The sequence below is a fragment of the Elgaria multicarinata genome, chromosome 14, assembly GCF_023053635.1.
Source record: "Elgaria multicarinata webbii isolate HBS135686 ecotype San Diego chromosome 14, rElgMul1.1.pri, whole genome shotgun sequence".
NCBI classification, from domain to species: domain Eukaryota; kingdom Metazoa; phylum Chordata; class Lepidosauria; order Squamata; family Anguidae; genus Elgaria; species Elgaria multicarinata.
The window spans coordinates 30,055,071-30,076,302 of NC_086184.1; the positions used below are offsets into that span (position 1 = coordinate 30,055,071).

General features: G+C 49.9%; 1 protein-coding gene across 1 annotated transcript; it reads left to right on the top strand.

The window, feature by feature from the left end:
* The first annotated feature begins 1,475 nt into the window (after window positions 1-1,475).
* LDHD (lactate dehydrogenase D) lies at window positions 1,476-21,155 on the top strand. The gene is made up of 11 exons (XM_063141130.1): window positions 1,476-1,575; window positions 6,130-6,242; window positions 8,052-8,193; window positions 9,056-9,197; window positions 10,599-10,758; window positions 12,149-12,348; window positions 14,420-14,548; window positions 15,446-15,573; window positions 17,413-17,503; window positions 19,456-19,567; window positions 20,740-21,155. The coding sequence occupies exons 1-11, from the start codon at window positions 1,492-1,494 to the stop codon at window positions 20,903-20,905; spliced, it is 1,467 nt and encodes a 488-aa protein (XP_062997200.1). The 5' UTR covers window positions 1,476-1,491; the 3' UTR covers window positions 20,906-21,155.
* Window positions 21,156-21,232: the final 77 nt, after the last annotated feature.

Genomic DNA, 21,232 nt, shown 5'->3' on the forward strand with positions numbered 1-21,232 from the left:
GGGCAGTGGAGCGTATCGAGATGAAGGTGGATCCTTTGCCTCGATCCGGAGCTCTGCAAAAAAGGTAAGGGGCCTTACCTGGCGCTGCCGCTGCCTCTGTGGCGACGGCAGCAGAGCCAGGTAAGGGGGCAGGGTGGAGGGGGTCTTACCTGGTCCGTTGCAGCCCATCGCCGGCCTACAGTTCCGAGTTGAGCCACAGGCTCTAGTGAAGCCGGTGATGGGCCGTGACGGACCAGGTTAGTGGTGTGCGTGAGAGGGGGTTTACCTGGCCCTGCCGCCGCCACCCGTGCGGCGACGGCAGCGAAGCCAGGTAAGGGGGCAGGGGGGCAGGGTCTTACCTGCGTCCGTCTGCGGTCCATCCGTGGCTTCAACTGAACCCGCCTGGTCTTCCTGTTTGAGTCCTCGGGCTCAGTTGAAGCAGCTGCTGGGACTGCCACTGCTGAGCTCCGATTCGGATCTGGAGCTCCGCAGCGAAGCGGACCACTGGCGGATCGGTGCGGAGCGGACCTGATCCAAAAGTTGTGGATCGGGATCCGAAGCGGATCGTGGGGGGAGGGGTCCGTGCACAGCCCTACAAAACACCTCTGCTCCTGGTGCAGTGTGCATTATGTGCATGAATAACAGTCACATTCTACTGTGAAGTTCCAAATTTCCCTTTTAAAAAGCCCACGACCGTGATACGCTGTCCAATTCTCAGAGCCGCCACCACAAGCTCCAGGAGCAAAAGTCCAGCAGGTACACTTCCGGTGCAAATGTGGAGTGTAGCCGATTTTCAGTGCTCTCTCCGTGTAAGCAAACTCACCTCCATGCAATCTAGTCATCTTCAAAATTAGAAAGGCTTAGAATGGGTTAGTTTGACGACATGCTGGGGGTTTGTTGTTTTAATGTGAACACCACAAAAATATGATCACCTGTGTCCCCTCCCCCGCCACACCTGCAGTCTGAAGTCCCTGTTGGTGAGTATTCACACACACACACACACACACACACACACACACACACACTCTATTTGCACGGATAAAACTGTCCAGAAGCACATGATGAAGTTTTTTTAAAATATATATTTATTAAACTCTATTTAACAAAGCAGTTTAAAAAAGTTAAATATATATATAAAAACATACAAGTCAGACAGCGTTTCTAATAAATACACAAACACGATTTCTGTAGATGCCGAATCGAGCTTGTTTCCTTCAATTTACTGTGGTCAGAGGAAGATTTGTTAAACCAGAGTTGGATGCCACATGATGAAGTTAACGGCGTTCCCTTGAGCACATGCAGAACGCCGCCTCCGCCCCCCCCCCCGCTCCATCCCGAACTGTGGTGGCGACTGGGGGCGGGGGGCGCTGAGCCCCGGCACTTCTTCTGCGGGGATCCGGAGCAAGCGGGGCGGGACCCCCGGTCCACCTTAAGGCGCAGCGCGCCGGCTCCGCCTCCCGCACTGGCTCCTCCGGGTCACTGGGCCGAGCGTCCCGGCCTGTCCCGGCTCCCATGGCTCATTCCCTGCGGGCGGCCATGGCTCTGCGGCGGAAGCTGAGCTGCGCGGCTCGGAGCTACTCGCAAGGAGCCGCCAAGGTAGGGGAGGCGACGCGGAGGGCCTGCTCCTGGGCGGGGTCCAACGCTCATCCTTCTCAGAGTAGACCCGTTGAAACGGCCGGGGCGACGAACATCGTCTGCAACCTTACGCGTCCTTGGCGCGGAGTTCCAAGTCACGACCGACCGACGGATTTCAGTGGGTCTACTCTGCGTAACCCTAAGGTTGGATTCGGTTGTTTTTGGGGGGACAGCGTTCACGCAGGCAGCCTGCAATGGTACGGTCCTGAAAAACTCTCAATTTGCGTGTATTTGAAGCCGTTCAGTTTTCACTCCTTGCAACACAGGTCCTGCACTGGACCCAGGAATTGGGAGCCTCCCCCCCCCGCCCATCACGTTGAAATAGGAAAGGCTGAGAAGACACGGGTGGGAGAGAGGGGATTAATCGGCTATCCCCGCCGCCCCCCACCCTTCTATGCCTTTTCACAGTTCCAAGACAGGCAGAAATCCAGCAGGCAAAGCCTTTCCTGCCATGGAGATACAGTGATGGGGAAAGCTTCACCTGTTGGTTTTCTGCTCATTATGGAGCTGTAAGTCCCAAGTGCCTCTCCCAGAGCAAAAGGACGAGCATCATGGCTGTTTAGCAAGGGAGAGAATTTCATCCATGTCCCTTATTCCAATTGCTTGGTTACAAGGCTTAAAAGAAATCAGTGCAACCTAGGATACAGGGAAATGAGCGAAGAAGATGCAAGCGTAACCTGTGGAAATGTTGTGTGACGGGAAAGTGGAGGGTGAAGCTGGGGGTGGGGACGCAGTTGTGAATGTGGGGGATCATGGTACACTCTTTTCATCACCTCAGAATGTAAGTGGAGAATCATCAAGAAAACCTTGGCTGGGGGATCTACACTACTGCTTTAAAGCGCTTTGAAAACGTTTTGAAACCTGTATATGCAGTGTGTCCTGGGCCCCAACAGTTGTAAAAACTGTTATAAAGCGCTTTAAAGCAATAGTGTATCATAGAATCATAGATCCTGCCTGTGTTGGATTTCCATATGGAAGAAGACTTTGACAGGGGAAACATTTAAATATGTGCAGCTCTCCCCTCACCCCCACCCCCAAACTCATGCATTCTGAATTAGTGCAGTCCAGGGTGACGCTATGGAAAGGAGGACGGGGCTGCTGTATCTTTAACAGTTGCATATTTAGAATGTAAACTGACGAAAAATGTTGATGAGTACTGGAGACGGAGCATGTGGTTTAGCCCTCTCACTGGACTGCAGTCACTCGTAGGGTGACCACATGGAAAGGAGGACAGGGCTCCTGTATCTTTAACAGTTGCATAGAGAAGGGAATTTCAGCAGTTGCATGCATGCAGCACCTGGTGAAAGTCCTTCTTCGTCGCAACAGTTAAAGCTGCAGGAGGCTAAGGGGAAAAACACAATTGGGGTGCTGAGCACTCAACCACAAAGACTCACACGTGAAATATAAGATAGATGCAATATATTACAAATGTGGGTGATATATACAGTATTCTTACATATACAGTTTGTAAAAAAGTATGCAAAACACTTTCTCCTTGCTGATACACCGCCTTAAACCCCTCCAAAAAAATCCAACGGTGCAGAAGCCTCCACTATATAGAAAATAAAGAAAACAATCACAATAATAATGTCCAGTGTATCAGTGCTAAAGTCTCAATAGCTGTTACAAAACAGCATATGGGAAAAATATTTTTGTAGTAAAAGGACAGAATTGTATCCCCACACACATTCACAAATCAGGGCGTCTAAATAAACACTCACAATTCTAGGTGTCTAAATAATTCTATGCGTCTAAATAAGCATCTAAATAATTCTAGGCATCTAAATAAAACAGGTGTCCGGTACAATTCCTGTTTTGATGAGTCTTCATCAGTTGGGCGCAACTTATTCACAGAAGGAGCCGTGGCTGTATGTTTGGGGTGGAACCCTCCAACATTATCACCTTGTAGTTTTCATGTTTAGATCAGCCACATAATGCTGATGATGAAGACTCCTCGAAACAGGAATTGTACCGGACACCTGTTTTATTTAGACGCCTAGAATTGTGAATGTTTATTTAGACGCCCTGATTAGTGAATGTGTGTGGGATACAATTCTGTACTTTTACTACAAAAATATTTTCCCCATGTGCTGTTTCGTAACATGTTATTGTGACTTTAGTGCTGATACATTGGACACTATAATTGTGATTGTTTTCTTTATTTTCTATATAGTGGAGGCTTCTGCACTGTTGGATTTTTTTTTGAGGGGTTTAAGGCGGTGTATCAGCAAGGAGAAAGTATTTTGTATACTTTTTTACAAACTGTATATGTAAGAATACATCACCCACATTTGTAATATATTGCGTCTATCTTATATTTCACGTGTGAGTCTTTGTGGTTGAGTGCTCAGCACCCCAATTGTGTTTTTGCTGTTTCAACCACAGCCTTCTATTTTCTCTACTTCACGTTTGGAGGCTAAGGGGAGACATGACAGAGATGTACAAATTAGGCATGGTATGGAAAATGTGGATAGGAAGACGTTTTTCTCCCTCTTTCAAAATACTAGAACCCGGGGTCATCCCATGAAACTGATTGGTGGGAGATCCAGGACAAATAAAAGGAAGGAGCTCTTCACACAGCCCATAGTTTAGTTATGGAACTCACTACCACAGAATGTACAGATGGCCACCAATCTAGATGTCTTTAAAAAGGGGTTGGATAAGTTCCTGGAGCAAAGGCTATCAATGGCTACTAACCCTGATGGTTGTGTGCTATCTCCAGTATTGGAGGCAATAAGCCTGTGTGCACCAGTTGCTGGGGAACATGGGTGGGAGGGTTCTGTTGGACCATGTCTTGCTTGTTCATCCCTGGCTGATGGCTGGTTGGCCCCTGTGTGAACAGAGTGCTGGACTAGAGGGACCCTTGGTCTGATCCAGCACGGCCCTTCTTATGTTCTTATGTCCTCTTTTCCATGTGGTCACCCTATGAGTGACTGCAGTCCAGTGAGAGGGCTAACCACATGCTCTGTCTCCAGTACTCATCAACATTCTCCGTCAGTTTACATTCTAAATAGGCAAGAAAGTTTCCCTTTCAGGGACAACGTTTACTTCTACCACAAGATGTTGACATTGACTGGGATGGGGCTTGTGCCTCCGTAGGCATTGGAGTGCAACTCCACTCATTGGCATTTCAAGGCAGGAAGAATAAGAGCTCGTTTGTCTGGCTGGGCTTCTTCTCTGAATTCCCTTTACTTGTTCTGCTGGACAGGGGACAAAGAGAGCTGCAGGACATGGAAAGTGTTGCCTAACCAGAAGCCAGGAGGAAGGTGTCCAAAATTACTGGCGTGCACGCACTCCACGGGGGAGGCGCACTTGGGAGTTTGGTGACTGTGCAAAGCAAAGATGAGGACCCTTCCCCAACCTGGCGCCCTGTAGATGTGTTGGACTACAGCTCCCATCATTCCCAGCCAGCATGGCTGGAGGGCACGAAGTTGGGGAAGGCTGATTTAGAATCAGAGTCTGAAGGGAACCTTGACCGTGGTGGACGCTGATGGTGTCTGCACCTTGGAGAGCTCCTTCAGAGTTCTGACTGTTACTGACTGAAACCCAAAGTGGATTCATTGCCCCACTGACATTGGAGTCATCAGCCTCCACTGCTTAATGGTCACCTCCTGCCCCAGTATCTTTGATCCAGCCCCCGCTTAAAAATCTCTAACAAAGGGGAATCCACCTCCTTTGGATACAGAACTAATCCCAGTGGATTGATTGGTGAGACTGATTTTAAATACCTGATGGCTCTGTGCTACCTCCAGTAGCACAGGCAGTATGCCTATGTACACCAGTTGCTGGGGAACATGGGTGGGAGGGTGCTGTAGCACCTGTGTCCCGCTTGTGGGTCCTTGGTCAACAGCTGGTTGTCCAATGCTGGACTAGATGGATCTTTCTCTGATCCAGCAGGGCTGTTCTTATGTACTTTGAATGAACAAGGGGGGTTACTTCAGAGTAAGGAAAAAAAGGAAAGGAACCTCTCATGCAAGCACTGAGTCATTACTGACTCTTGGAGGGATGCCAGCTTTCGCTGACGTTTTCTTGGCAGGCCTTATAGCGGGGTGGTTTGCCGTTGCCTTCCCCGGCCGTTATTACCTTTCCCCCAGCTAACTGGGTACTCATTTTACCGACCTCAGGAGGATAGAAGGCTGAGTCGACCCGAGCCGGCTGCCTGAAACCAGCTTCCGCTGGGATCGAACTCAGGCCGTGAGGAGAGTTTCAGCTGCAGAAACTGCTGCTTTACTGCTCTGCGCCATGAGAATTGCATTGTTTTGCATTGCATTGTTATTACAGCATTTCTTCCTCCACAAATAGTAAACTGTTCAAATCATGGGATGCAGCCGGCAGGTAAGCTCCAGTGTCATGCACAGTTTCAGTGCATAGTACAGATTCACCTTTGCATCCTGCCCTGGGCCTTTACTCAGTCAATGCTCATAAAGATTGCAAAGAGATCAGCCCACACTTTGTGCCCGTCTCTCTGCCCCTGGGCCTCTGCCACTATGCCTCCTCCCTCATATCGTCCCACAGGACTGGCTGACGGAGGACTTCCTTGATTCCCTGAGAGCTGTGGTGGGCACCGCCAACGTGTCCACGGCTGCAGCTGTTTGCGAGCAACACGGCCACGATGAGTCCATGCACAGGTACTGTGGAATTTCTCAGAGTTCTTCTTTTGCACATTGCCTTGGATGGATGGGTGTTAAGAAGCCCCAGGTGCGAGGGGTAACTCCGTGCATCCATTGTAGCTGAGACCAGACTGTTTCAGACATTAACGCTGACATACTTGCATGAGGTAGCCAAGTGTGACCAAAGAATACAGAAAGTAACGGTGGTGTAATGGTAAATGTTGCCATGCAGGTTCTCATCATAACAGTCCCCGTAGCCATGCCCCAAGGAGAATCCAAAAATAATGGTAGCCCTGTTGATGATGGATATCAACAAACCAGTTCTAGCAGTTTTCATTTGCCCCAGGTGCAGCAGGTCTTTTGTAGAGTAAGGCTAAATTGTCCATTCAAGACCAAGCTATATGAAAATACTGTGCATTGCAACAGGGACAGCTCACAACAATGTATTGCTACTGGCAAAACCCATTTCTTTTTTAATTTTTATTATTGCATTTATATCCCTCCTTTTTTCCTCCAAGGAACCCAAGGTGGCATACATAATCCTCCTCCTCCTCTTCCTCCTCCTCCTCCTCCTCCTCTCCATTTCATCCTCACAGCAGCAACCCTGTGAGGTAGGTTAGGCTGAGAGCCTGTGACTGGCCCAGAGTCACCCAGTGGGTTTTCATGGCCGAGTGGGGACTAGAACCCAGATCTCGCAACTCCCAGTGCAGCACCAACACCTCCCACCATAGCAGGGACTTCAGCCAGGGAAGAATTACTTACAGCAGAGGATATCTGTAGTAAAACTGAGCAAATCTCTGTTTTAACCAACAGCATTGAGATAGCCCAGCTCTCACAGACCCTGTAGTACAGACTTCCCCCAAATGGGTGCCTTCCAGATGTGGCAGAAAACGACTCCCATCAGTCACTGCCAGCATGGCCAATGGTCAGGAATGCTTGGCGTTTGAGTCCAGAACATCTGGATGGCATCAGCGTGGGGGAAGGCTACTGTAAGCAGCAAGACAGAGCAGCAACCAGCCAACTTGTGCATTCACTTCATGAAGAGGAAGAGTGTTTCCCAGTCTCAGCCCCTTTCCCCGAGCAGATTTAGGGACCATTTGTGCTCAGGATGACCCAGCGTCCAGACAGTAACTAACTGAGGGTGGCTGGTGAGAAGGCACCAGCCACCCAAGGGCCCATTTGGTCCATAACATATTCCAACTCCATCAGCTGGGGTGGGGAGCGGAAATCACGCTTCTCCGCCTCTGCTTTTGTTGATTGATACTTACTCTTTCTCTCAGGGAGAGGAAAGAGGACGTAAATAGCGCCTGTCTTTATTCAGGGGCTGTCTTTTTCGTGCCGCTTCTCCTGTGCGCAGCTGGAGATAGTGGCAACTTCCATCTTTAAAAATAATACAGACTTAAGGGGACTTTTTTTGTTGTGCAAGGCTAGAAGCATGAGAAACAGGCGTATTTTATCTGAATTGCACAACACAGGTGGACTCCATTCAACTAATTATGTGACTTCTGAAGGAAATTAGTTGCACCAGAGCTTATTTAGGGGCGCCACAGCACAGGGGGTGAATACCTATGCAACCAACCAATGCCAGCTTGTTTTTTTGTTTAATTAACTTTTGTGCCACAATAAATATACTTTGCACCCTAAGTATGTTGTGTAAATCAAATGGCAAATTTGCCAATTAACTCCATTTTAATTCCAGGCTTCAAGACAACAAAATGTGGACAAATGAAGTGTGTGGGGGGAGGTGGGGGGTGTGAATGTTCACGCCAGGCACGGTAGCTCTTCACATCGCTCAGACAGCGCTTGCCCTCTGTCCCTCCCTCGTAGGTGCTGTCCACCGGATGCTGTGGTTTGGCCCCAAAATGTGGAGCAGGTCAGTTTGCTGGTGACGACGTGCTACAGTCGAAACGTTCCCATCATCCCCTTTGGCACAGGCACAGGACTGGAAGGCGGTGTGAACGCTGTCCAGGTATGGCACCTGGCCAGGTCAATGGGGGAGGGCCTGGGAGGGCGCTTGCACAAGACACCCTCCATGGGCCCCCTCTCTGCTTAAGTCTACCTTCTCAACACCATTGTCATCGGCTGCTCTTCCTACTCCTACTCCTCTTTGCTACCACTCACTTGCTTGGCATGCAGAGAAGCAGGGAGCAAGCAGGCCGTGGCATCTCCTGCTCCTTCTCAGCACCATTGTTGCCTGGGCCAGAGGGGGAGGCCAGTGAACAAGCAGGTTCCCATGGCAAGGAGGAGGAGGAGGAGCAAGTCCAGGGGACTCATGTCAGTGGGCCCCCACTGGAATGTGGACCTTGGTAGGTGCCCAGCCATACCAACCCATGATGCCAGCCCAGGAGAGGCTACATTGGCAAGCAGAGAGGGGACACATCTGTATATTTGCTACCACAAGGTGTAGGGATGGCCACCAATCTGGATGGTTTAAAACAGGATTGGACATATTCATAGAGGATAAAGCTATCAATGACTGCTAGTCCCGGTGGCTATATATTATAGACAGTATTGGAAGCAGTATGCCTCTCGGTACCAGTTGCTGGGAGAAGAAGCAAGTAGGTGCTCTTATGCTCACGTCCTTCTTGTGAGCTTCCACAGACCACCGTTGGCCACTGTGTGAACAGAATGCTGGACTAGATAGGCCTTTGGTCTGATCTGGCACGACTCTGATGCAAATCTATGTTCTGCTTACATTCTTAAGTCCTGCCAGTTTGGGTCTACAGCTCCATAGTATGTACCTTGTGGAGGCAAGGAGGACCTTCTGTGGCAGCCCCTGCCCCCCCCCCCCGCTTATGTTTACTCTGTGTTTGCACCCTTCCATGGGACAGGGTGGCGTTTGCTTCAACCTGACCCAAATGGACCAGATCTCTCGGCTGAACACAGAGGACTTCACCGTTGCTGTAGAACCAGGGGTGACCCGGAAGAGCTTGAACAGCTTCCTGCGGGGCAGTGGACTCTGGTTTCCTGTCGGTATGGCTGGCTTCAAGGCAATTCTGGGAGGTGTAGAATGGCCCAAGGGTGCTGCACTCTGGGAAGTGTTAGGGTGGCCACGGATGAATGGCCAAAAATGAGGAAACGCATCACCCCCCCCAAAAAACAGGAGAAAAGAGGGCACCGATTTGCATAGAATTTGCATAATTTTCATGCACAGTTATTTTCGCCGATGTGCATAACATTTGCTTGTTTATATGTGTAGATGATAATTGAGAAATCATTACGATCATTTAAATAAAAACAGAGCACCCCTCACCTCAGTGTAGAAGATTGGGAGTGGGTTACCTGTGTGCCTGCCTGCTCAGGCTGCTGTCCAGGAGCTAACTGCTGGCATCATTAAATGATTGATTGATTGATTGATTGATTGATTGATTCATGTGCCTTTCCACCAAGCAAATGACACTCAAGGCAGCTAAGAATCAAAGGAACAAAAACATTAAAAATAAAAAAACTTGATTAAAACAATAATGGGACAAATACGTTAAAAAAATGCAGTTAAAAACGCTACAACAGAATAAAAACAACACCCAGGGAGTTCCACAGGGAGACTAGTCTGCCGTTGATGGTCAACAGTTCTTAAGGGTTGTTGTTTCTAAAACTGGAATTGGACTGGACAGCCCTTCCATGATTATTTTTTTGAGGTATCTGTTCCATTTATATCCCGTTGCCTTTTCCTCCAAAGAGCCCACGGTGGTGTATAAGATCCTCCTCTCCATTTTATCTTTACAACAATCCTGTGAGGTAGGTTAGGCTGAGTCAGGGGTAGGCCCAAAGTCGCCCGGTCAGCTTCCATGGCTGAATGGGGACTAGAACCCGGGTCTCCTCAGTCCTAGCACAACATCCTGACCAGTACACCAACACTGGCTCTCAGACAGAGGACCCAGTCAAACAGAAGCACCCTGGGGAACTCCTTTAGAGTTCAGACTGGTTCTGACTGAAACCCAGGGTGCATTCACTGCCCCACTGACGCTGGCGCCACCAGCCTCCACTGACCTACTTAGTGCCTGCATGGGAAACTGGGGGGATCTTCTGAGCTTCCCACGGGAAGAACTGGATGTAAGCATAAGAAGCTGGTTGGGAGATTCTGGGAGTTGTAGTCCAACTCATCTGGTGGGGAAGGCTGCCCCTTGCCCCGCTGCGGCCACACGGGATCCCCTTGGCTTTCCCCCATAGATGCCTTCTGGCTCCTCTAGGGCTCTGCGTGGGGCTGGTTGTTGTTCCTTGACCCTGCCTTGGCCAAACCGGAGGCATTCGAGTTCCTGGTCCGAATGCAGATGGCCCCAGCCGCTCTTGCGAGAGACCTCCCTGGGTGGGTGGAAGGGGTAAGCGGGGGGGCTTCCATGGCCGCCTCACCTCGCTGTGCCTTTCCCTCCTCAGACCCCGGGGCTGATGCTTCTCTCTGCGGCATGGCGGCCACCAGCGCCTCGGGCACCAACGCTGTGCGCTACGGCACCATGCGCCAGAACGTGCTCAACCTGCAAGTGGTGCTGCCCGACGGGAGGGTGATGCATACAGCTGGGCAGAACCGGAGGCCCAGGTACTCTGCTGAACTCCCCTCGAGGTCCTGAAAGCACTCCCTGCGCCAATGCGCCAGGCCTTCTCCTGAGTCTCTGCTTTGGCTCCCTCTAGCCTACGCCATGTTGAGCTTGGAGTCTTCTGGGCACGTGGCTTGGCACTCATTGCCATTGAATTGCTTGGGGGCCTCACTTTCTCCTCTCTCTCTCCCCCACCCCCCATCATTTGGGGTTTTTCCAGGTTTTGTGCAGTCCCCGTCCCCCCCGATTCTCAAATGTTGAAATATCTCTCCTAATGCTTAATTGCCAGTAGTTAGAGCTGTAAGCTAAAATACTTTGGAGGGGTTGCCCCTCCCTCTTTTGCCTTCAACCCCGCCCACCAGCAGAATGTGGCTCCCTGAAATAGAATTTGGCCCTGGGGAGGAGAGAGATCTGGCACCCCTGCTATATTTACCTTGTTTATTTTTATATTACATTTCTAATCTGCCCAATAAATCCTGTTCTCTGGCCGTGTTACAAACAATTAAAAACTAAAATGCCATAGAACGGTGAAGAATGTAAAATACAAATATTTAAAAGAATAAAACGCAACATAATGTGAAACAATAAACAGCATATAATTGAAATGCCAGGTATTACAATTAGAGCAGAGAACCAGCAATTAAGTAAGACGGCCTTCCCCAACCTTGTCCTTTCCAGACGTGTGGGACTATGGGCCTGTTCAGAAACCATGCTAAGCCATGGTTAAGCCGCTAACCCTTCTGCAGCAAGTGGTTAGTGAGTGTGCTTAAACCATGGTTATGTAGCTACCATGGTTAAGTCATCATGTTTCGCTCAAAACACTTAACCATCATGGTTTAGCATGTTGTCTGAACAGGGCCAAAATGTTTAAACCATGGTTATGTAGCCACTATGTTTAGGAATGGTTCACGCAACCCTCTGAGTCATAATGTTTAGCTCAAAATGCTTAACCTCCATGGCTTAGCATGTCATCTGAAAATGACCTACAACTCCCATCACTGTCTAGCTCAGTACTGTCAACACCAGCCTTCTCCAACTGGCTTGCTGGGAATGATGGGAGTTGAAGTCCAACATGTCTGGAAGGACCTGGATTGGGGAAAGCTGATATAGGGCTAACCACAGCCCCACCCACCACTGAAATGCAGTCCCTGAGAATTTGGCCCTGAGTCTGAAATAGGTTTGAACCCCTGTGTGTAGGTTATCCTTGTGGGGAGGAGGCAGGTTTTGCACATGTCAGGAGAACAGGATGTTCCAAGCAAGGTGGTGTCATAGAATGATCACAAGTGTTCTAACCACAGAAAGGGAAGGGTGAGGTTTGGAGTGCAAGTCAGTAAAGGTGCTGTGACAGCAGGGAACCCTGAAACTCACAGGTCACCCACTCTGTGCTTGCAGAAAGAGTGCTGCCGGCTACCAACTAACCGGGCTCTTCGTCGGCTCAGAGGGAACGCTAGGCCTCATCACTGAGGCAACACTGCGCCTGCACGGCATCCCTGAGGCCACCGTGGCGGCCGTGTGTGCCTTTCCCAGCGTGCAAGGGGCTGTGGACAGCACCGTGCAGATTCTTCAAGCAGGGATCCCCATCGCCCGAATTGGTGAGTGAGTAGAACCCAGGGCTCTCCAGGAGACCGGGGCAGCCAAGCGAGGAGAATTGGGTGGGACAAATGGTGTGGACAGCCAAGATTATTTTTTTTAAAAAAAGTGGGAAGTGTCTTCCCCTTTTCTTCAATTTCTAGGGCCAGAGGAGGTGGAATATCACGCACTGGGCTGCTGTTTACTGGCAGATTTTGCTAGTTTTGCAGAGTCTGGTCTCATCATGACTTCTGTGCAAACCAACCCAAAATCCACATGCCTCAGTCTCAGTGGAAGCTGGTGGTTCCGATGTCAGTGGGGCTATGAATCCGCTCAGTCAGAACTCAAAAGGCGCTGTCCAAAGTGCTTCCTTTAGGGTTCTGACTGGTTCTGACTGAAACCCAGAGCGGATTTACTGCCTCACTGACATCGGAACTAACAGTCACCAGTATGCAAGACACACACAAAAAGGGCTGAGGTTTCCTCATTGCCTGAGAGTGTTTCCATCTGATGGGGCTCCTACAACTATCAATTGCAAGCCATTGGGCCACTTTTTTAGTATTTTCCTCTTTCATGGGTATTTTGTGGCAAGAAAAATGGTGAAAGAAGCAGTGGGAAAGCATGGCTGAGAAGGTTACAAATGGAAGACGACTCCTTGCGAAATTCCATGAATAAGGCTAGCCGATTGCCCAATCAAAGCCTTGTTTGGAAGCACCCTGAATCGTAGCCGAAAAACTGGAGGACTCCCTGCCCATTGGCTCGACTAATGTGATGTCATGGAATATTCACAGATGTTCTAAGTGCAAAGGGGGAAGGGGGAGGCCTGGAGTGCAAGTCATTAAAGGTGTGGTGTCCGCAGAGAAACAAAAAGTCAACTTGGTGGAAAAGCCCAGCTAGTGCATAGGAACAGGAGGCTCTGTAGGCAGGGCAGAGGTTTTGAACCTTGAAATCATAGAATCATAGAATAGCTGAGTTGGAAGGGGCCTACAAGGCCATCGAGTCCAGCCCCCTGCTCAATGCAGGAATCCACCCTAAAGCATCCCTGACAGGTGGTTGTCCAGTTGCCTCTTGAAGGCCTCTAGTGTGGGAGAGCCCACCACCTCCCTAGGCAACTGATTCCATTGTCGGACTGGAATCCGGCCCGCGTGGGTTCAAATCCGGGCTTCTGAGGTTGTCCAGAAAGTCACACTCTCTTCCTCTTTCCCCTAAGCATTTGGTGGTTTGCTGGCACTTGCTTTTGTTTCCCCCCAATTCTTAAAGGGTTAGCCTGGAGAAGAGAATGCTGAGGGGAGAGATGAGAGCGCTCTTCAAATACTTAAAAGGTTGTCACACAGAGGAGGGCCAGGATCTCTTCTCGATCCTCCCAGAGTGCAGGACCTGGAATAACGGGCTCAACTTACAGGAAGCCAGATTCCGGCTGGACATCAGGAAAAACGTCCTGGCTGTTAGAGCAGTACGACAATGGAATCAGTTACCTAGGGAGGTTGTGGGCTCTCCCACACTAGAAGCATTCAGGAGGCAGCTGGACATCCATCTGTCAGGGATGCTTTAGGGTGGATTCCTGCATTGAGCAGGGGGTTGGTCTTGAAGGCCTTTTAGGCCCCTTTCAACTCTACTATTCTATGATTCTCTGGCATGCCTCCTCCAAGGCTGTTACTTGAAGTAAGAGCTTCAAACTCAAACATCCTGGTGTTCTTAGCTCCGCCCCTTTTTCCTTTGGCCCCACCCTTGGGCTGAAAGAGGTTTAACTCCCATGGGGGAGGGAAGCAGAGTGGCTAAAGGCCAGCAAGTTTGGGGGATGGGAGAGGAAGCAAGAGGGGGATAAATTGAGCCTCGTACCACCCCAAAGCAGAAGCCGCTGATGGAAAGAAGAAACGCAGAGAGGTGTGGACAGCTGATTTTTTAGGGCTTAGTTACTGGTAGTAAAAGCTATCAGCTAAAATATGCCGATATCTCATGCTTGAAATACCTAAGGAGGAGTTCTGTGTAGTGCAAAAGCTGGGCTTTTGTGCGTTTTGTACAGCAAGTGGTCTAGTGTGCTCTGCGTCTTGCATTCTGCTGCAATAGCCGCTCTCTCCCCCTAACCCACCCTAGAGTTCCTGGACGATGTCATGATGGGGGCCTGCAACCGCTACAGTGGCCTGAGCTATGCCGAGGCGCCCACCCTCTTCCTGGAGTTCCACGGCACCGAGAACAGCGTGGGGGAGCAGGTGCAAGCCACGGGTAGGTCTGACACGGAGGACAGGCAAAGCAGCCGGCAAGCCCCGGAAGGGGGCTGAGTGAGCATACACTCGAGCACATGTTTTGCGTGCAGAAAGCCCCCGGTTCGATCCCCGGCTTCCCCAGGTAGGATTGGGAAAGACTCATGCCTGAAGCCCTGGAGAGCCGCTGCTGCCAGTCAGTGTTGACAGTACTGTGACGTGCTCTGTGTGAGGCTACCTATGTGTGTGGTTTGAAAGCTGCAGCTTGTGCAGAACGCAGCAGTTAGGGTGCTCACGGGGACGCCTAGCTCTGCCCACATAAAACCAGTGTTAAAAGAGCTGCCCTGGCTGCCTGTTAGCTACTGAGCCATGTACAAGGTTATGTTGTTATCTTCCAAAGCCCTAAACAACTTGGGACCAGGATACCTAGTAGACCGCCTTCTCTTATATACATCCAGACGACATTTATGATGGTCAGAGGAGGTCCTGCTGGCCATTCCAAGATGAACAGAATGTCGTCACGAAGACCCCCGATGGTGGACCCTTCTCTGGAAAACCCTCCCTCGTGCGGTTCGGGAGGCCGAAAATGTAATAGCCTTCAAACGCCTCCTGAAAACATCTCTTTTTAGACAAGCTTTCCCTGGACAGTCACTTATTCTCGTTTGATATGACATTTTTAAAGTTTTAATCTTGATTTTTGTATACGATGCTTTTAGTTGTAAACTTCCCAGAGAGCCTTGGCTGTTGGGTAGTATAAATATGGAATGAATAAATAAAATAAAATACTGGGCTTGATGGACCATGGACCAAGGTTTAAGGCAGCTGCCTGTGGCCCTACGAGAGCATGGGCCCTCCCTCTTGCAGGCGGCTGGTTTGGGGTCAGCAGCGGTGGGGCTTTGACCCACATCTACTTCCGCAGGGGAGATCGTGCAGTCGAACGGTGGCTCGGACTTCGTATGGGCCCAGGAGCAAGAGGCTCGCAACCAGCTGTGGACAGCGCGGCACAACGCCTTTTACGCAGCCTTGGCCCTTCGGCCTGGCCGGAAGGTGAGTTGGAAGGAGTGAAGGGCGAGCCATAGTTGCCACATTGTTTGACCTCTCTACTTTGTGGTTTGAGTTACCCTGACTGCCCTCTGTTGTGCTTCGTTTCCTCATCTCACAACGGAGTTACCTGTTCTGAATGTAGCAGCCTCAATTCTAGATGATGTTGATCTGCAACGGGGGGGGGGGGGTCCCCAAGATTTTGGGTCAGTGGACAGTTCTGGAATTTTCAGAGAGTGTCATGGACACTCTCACAAAATGGGTGCTATGGGGGAAAGAGGCTTGCCCATTCCTAAAATGGCTGCCGTGACAAGCATGGTCAGTCACAAAACACTCATTTTCCAGAAAGCACCTGGTGAGACAAAGAAAAGTAACTTGCTCAAGAAACTATGTACAAGGCAGAAGTGGCGTCTGACTCCAAAACACCAAATAAACTTGGAACCCAAATAAAGATGGTGCTAGACTGCTCACTTGAGGGAATGGTATTAAAGGCAAAACTGAAGTACTTTGGCCACATAATGAGAAGACAGGATACCCTGGAGAAGAGGCTGATGCTAGGGAAAGTGGAAGGCAAAAGGAAGAGGGGCCGACCAAGGGCAAGATGGGTGGATGATATTTTGGAGGTGACAGACTTGACCTTGGGGGAGCTGGGGGTGCCGACGGCCGACAGAAAGCTCTGGCGTGGGCTGGTCCATGAAGTCACGAAGAGTCGGAAACGACTGAACGAATAAACAACAAGATGGTAGCACTTTGCTTTGCAATATGCCAGCTTAATTTTTTAAAAAAAGTATCTTGAGAAATAAAATAAAAAGCAGGAGGCGCAGAGAGCTTGGCAAATGCCAACAGAGGTGTCTGCAGGCACAATGGAGCCGACAGGTACTTTGTTAGAGACCCCAGATCTACGCACTTTATTAGGGTTTTAGAAATCTATTGACTGTCTTCTTTTGAAGATTGTCTTTGACCATATTACTGCATTTGGCACATTATGGCTGAGCAGCTATTCAGCCATCAACCTCCAACTGCCTCGATTCCCCAGCATGGTTGGAGTGCATAGGTTGATAAACTGGAGTGGGTGGGTGCAGGGTTAGGGTGACCATATGAAAAGGAGGACAGGGCTCCAGTATCTTTAACAGTTGTATTGAATAGGGAATTTCAGCAGGTGTCATTGGTACGCATGCAGCACCTGGTGAAATTCCCTCATCACACCGGTTAAAACTGCAGGAGCCCTGCCCTCTTTTGTATCTGGTCAAGAAGGCAGGGCTCCTGCCGCTTTAACTGTTGTGATGAAGAAGGAATTTCACCAGGTGCTGCATGCAAATACCCTATTTCTTCGATTCTAAGACACACTTTTCCCCCCATATAAACATCTCTAAAAATGGGGTGTGTCTTAGAATCGCGGGTGTGTCTTAGGGGTTTTTTTTCTTGATGGTGGTACTGAAATTAGTGTGCGTCTTACAATCAATGGCGTCTTACAATCGAAGAAATACGGTAAATGACACCTGCTGAAATTCCCCTTTCAGAACAACTGTTAAAGAGCCCTGTCCTTTTCATATGGTTACCTTATGCAGGGTAGATTATTTAGCTTTGCAGCAGAGGACTGATCAAGATGGCCTCTCTTTCTTTTTTTGGGGAGGGGGTTTCCTTCCAACCCTCATGATTGCTTCTCCCTCGGCCCTCTCCTCCCCACCTCTCTTTCTCGGACTGGGGGCTGGGCATGGGAAATCTGTGGCCTTGTGGGTCTTAAAAGGCACATAAACAATGGTTTAGGAGGGAATGGGTGCGTCCCCTAAAAAATGTCCAAACCCCCCCCTCTTTTCTTCCCCCTGCTTCCCTCTCTGCCTGCAGAGTTACACCACTGATGTTTGTGTCCCAATTTCACGCCTTCCTGCAATCTTGCTGGAAACGAAGAAAGACCTGCTGGAGTCCAAGATCACAGGTGGGTTGTATGAAATCAGCAGAGACCTCATGGCTGCTGCCAGCAGTCCACACACTTCCATGGAAGGCAGAAAGCAGCTTTGATAAGCCTCCTCCCCAACCCAAATCAAGAGCATGACCCATGAGCCTTCTATCAAGTATTATTTGAAAGCATTCATTTATTGGGACAAATTAAAGAGCCATACTAATTGCTAACTACCCCCTGCCAAGTCTGTTACGAAACAATGAAATAGATCAGCCTCCCCAAGCTGGTGTCCTTCAGATGTGTTGGACTAGAGTTCCCAGAATCGCCCTGCCAGCATAGTGTTACTGGTTGAGGAATTCTAGGGGTTGTCCAACACATCTGAAAGACACTGGAGAAGGCTGCAATAGATGCTCAGCTATTTGTCCAAATCACTAATCACCACCATCTGGATTCCACGACAGTTTCTTCTTTTTTATGGTTTTCGTTTTAGAAAAGTACTCCACGTTTTCTCGACAGTGCCCTCAGCTGGGGCACCAATCAATTCACCAATCAATGTCTTGCCCGTCAACAATCTCCTATTTGATCAGAGCCAAATTTCATCCGCTGTTCTGGGAAGCAGATTTGCCCTTATTCGGGAGCCTTCTGTGTTGTCATATATTTTTTTGCACTCTAGTGCCATCTTGAGAGTGAAGGTGGGAGGCAAGCACTTGCCAGGCCTTCTCTCCAGAAAGATTATTCGACAGCCCCCTCTGGTAACAGCAGCAAAAGGGGAATTTCCTTCTCAGTGCTGAAGGGATTATTAAAAACTGTCAGCGTGGAAATGCTTCTTTTCCTGGATGGAATGAGTAGCAGTGAGAGTTTTACAAGCCAGAAAATCCTCAGATCCAATATAACTTCTGCCTGGAAGCTGTCCTTAGCAGAACTATAATCTCTCATAGTTTCCTCTGGGAGTTATACTGACCTACATTACCGGACTGTTGTATGGATTAAAGCGCAATCCTCTGCATGTTTAGACAGACAAAAGTCATCCAAATCCCAGCATGGCTGGCTGGGGAATGCTAGGAGTTTAGGACTGGTCTGCCTAAACATGCAGAGGATTGCACCCTTAGTGGAATAATGCATGCTATATAACGGGTGCATAACCTCAGGCCTGGGTGCGAAGTCTGGCTCTGCTGGGGTCCCTAATCACCTCCCTGCCCCTAGCTCCACCCCCTTTCCCCTGTCATTTGGTGGGTTTCCACTTTCCAGCAGCTTTCTCCCATTCTAAAAGGCTGAAATCCCTCTCCTAAGGCTGACTTACTGGCAGTAAAAGCTTTTAGCCAAACTAGGCTGGTATTGGGGGCCCTGCCCATTTTGCCTTCAGCCCCTCCCACTACTGAAGTGTGCCCCCCCCCCAAGAGTTTCTCCAAAATGGAACTTGACATTCTGCAGCCCTGCTGTATAATCCAAATGCCGAATATTACCATTACAGTTGAGAAGCAGCAATTGTGTAAGGCAGCCTTCCGTGACCTGGGCACTCACTCTCTAGATGTATTGGACTACCAAGTCCTATCATTGTCTAGCTCAGTATTGTCTACCGCTGGCTTGCGTGCTGGGGATAAGGGGAGTTGGAATCCAGCACATCTGGAGGGCTCACTTACCATGTTGGATTTCAACCGGGCATACTTGCATTTGAACCTCTGCTTAGCCCTGAAGTTTTCTGGGGAGCCTTTGGCCCATCACATTCTCAGCCTCACCTACCACTCATGGTGGTTCTGACTGCAGGGGGCATGGGCGCTTTGCATTCACGGCCCTCCACTCAAGGCCTGACATATCCATCTGAGAAACGGATGCTCCCATAACATTGTTTCATAAAACTTATATGCACGCTTGTGCCATAATTAGTACAAGACTCTTGATTCTAGTGGATTAAACCTTGGGCCGACTGCCCAGGCCTAGTAGACTTTGACCTACAAGGGCACGAGTGGTTTATGGCTGTCTCTCTGCAGGTCCCATTGCTGGCCACGTGGGTGACGGGAACTTCCACTGTATCCTCGTTTTTGATCCTGAAGATGCTGAAGAAAGTGGCAGAGTGTCAAAGTTCGCTGAACGACTGGGCAGGTTGGATCTGACTGTATCTGTTGACCAGGGTTGGGTGGAAAGGCACACAGGAGGCAGAGCTGGCCGGCCGGCTGACCCTATTCCCACCTGCCCAGGCAAAGCGGAACCAAGTCTGGTCCTTGCTTCCAAGCGATGAGTAATACAAGCAAGAGCAATTGCTAAGGACAAAAAGACACCGCAGCTTTTATGCTCTGCTTACATCACTCCCAAAGGCATCTGTTGGAACCAAAATGTTGGAGTGGACCAGGCCCGCAGGTGCCCCCCCCACTCCCCCAAGCCCTGTCTAAAGGAAGACTGTGTAGGGTCAGGCTTTACGAGTCCTGCCATAGAAGCCTTGTTCCTAGAGCTGACCTGGAGCATTTGAGACAGCGGTGCTCAAAGGCTCCTGCCTGCTTCCAAGAAATCTCTAGGAAAGGAGCTTCTATGGCAAGAACCATAGAGCCTGTTTCTAGAGTGTTTCTTTTCCTCTCCCACCCACTCCCAATTTTATTTTCCTCAAAATATTCTGGGGAACAAAGTGAAGGAGCTTAGGAGCCTTTAGCAAGAGTCAATTAGAGAAGGGAGGACGTTTAGCAGCCAGGATTCCTATCTGGCTGGCTAGTTTGAGAACAGTGTTTTCTGGAGGAGTGTTGGTTTAATGGAATAATTAAATTTATATCCTGCCATTTTTTCCTCTTGCAAGGACAGCGTATATGATACTCCCCCATTTTATCCTCACAACAACCCTGTGAAGTAGGTCAGACTGAGTGTCAGGGACTTGCCCAAAGTCACCCACTGAACTCCATGGCCGAGTGAGGACTAGAACCCCGATCTCCCCAGTCCCAATCCAACACTCCAGCCCAGCTTTCTCCAGCATGGTGCCCTGCAGATGCGTTGCACTGCAACTCCCATCCACTTGCTGGGGATAATAGGAGTTGCAATCCAACACTTCTGGAGGGCACCAGGTTGGGGAAGGCTGGCCTAACAACTACTTCACACTGGCTCTCTGACCAAAGTAGGCGGCCAGGCCTCTGAAACGCTCTTGGGCAGGTGTTGGATGTGAGTGTGTGTGTGTGAGGGAGTTGGAAGTGAATATGCACGCACGCACACACATATTGGGGCAGAAAAGCTTATGCGCCCTCGGAGCAGAGGGACCCACGTTTTGATCTAACTCGTCCACCCTTTTCCTCCAGGCGCGCGTTGGCAATGGACGGCACCTGCACAGGGGAGCACGGCGTGGGCCTGGGCAAGCGGCAGCTTTTGCACGAGGAAGTTGGCGAGGTGGCGCTGTCCACCATGCAGCACATTAAGGCAGCGCTAGACCCGAAAAACCTCATGAACCCTGGAAAGGTGTTGTGACCGCTGGAGGTGGCCCTGCAAGGCACGGCACCCTGTCCCGTCAAGGAGCAGCACGCGCTCCCTCTCTGGCTTGCAGCGTTGGCTGTCAATGCGCCACCCCGAAGAGGAGCGGGAGGACCTCCGTGCCCTTGGTTAGAGGGCAAGTGTGCAGGGCCTGGCCTGCCCCTGCCTCAACTTACATTACAAATCTGTATTGTCAAGCGGAGCTAAAATAAACCCTGTGCGCGCCTGTGTGGGAAGAACTGGAGCTGTGTGCATTTATGCAACTCTTGTGAAGGTACACGCCTGGAACTGAGGCTACAATGTTGGCTCTGTAAAAGCAGGCTG

What these genes read in the sequence shown, in the direction of transcription:
- LDHD (XM_063141130.1), top strand. Translation starts at nt 1,492, where the DNA reads ATGGCTCATTCCCTGCGGGCGGCCATGGCTCTGCGGCGGAAGCTGAGC. An exon ending in GCGGTGTGAACGCTGTCCAG is followed by an intron (nt 8,194 to 9,055) that starts GTATGGCACCTG and finishes TCCATGGGACAG; the next exon opens with GGTGGCGTTTGCTTCAACCT. An exon ending in GGAGCAGGTGCAAGCCACGG is followed by an intron (nt 14,549 to 15,445) that starts GTAGGTCTGACA and finishes CTACTTCCGCAG; the next exon opens with GGGAGATCGTGCAGTCGAAC.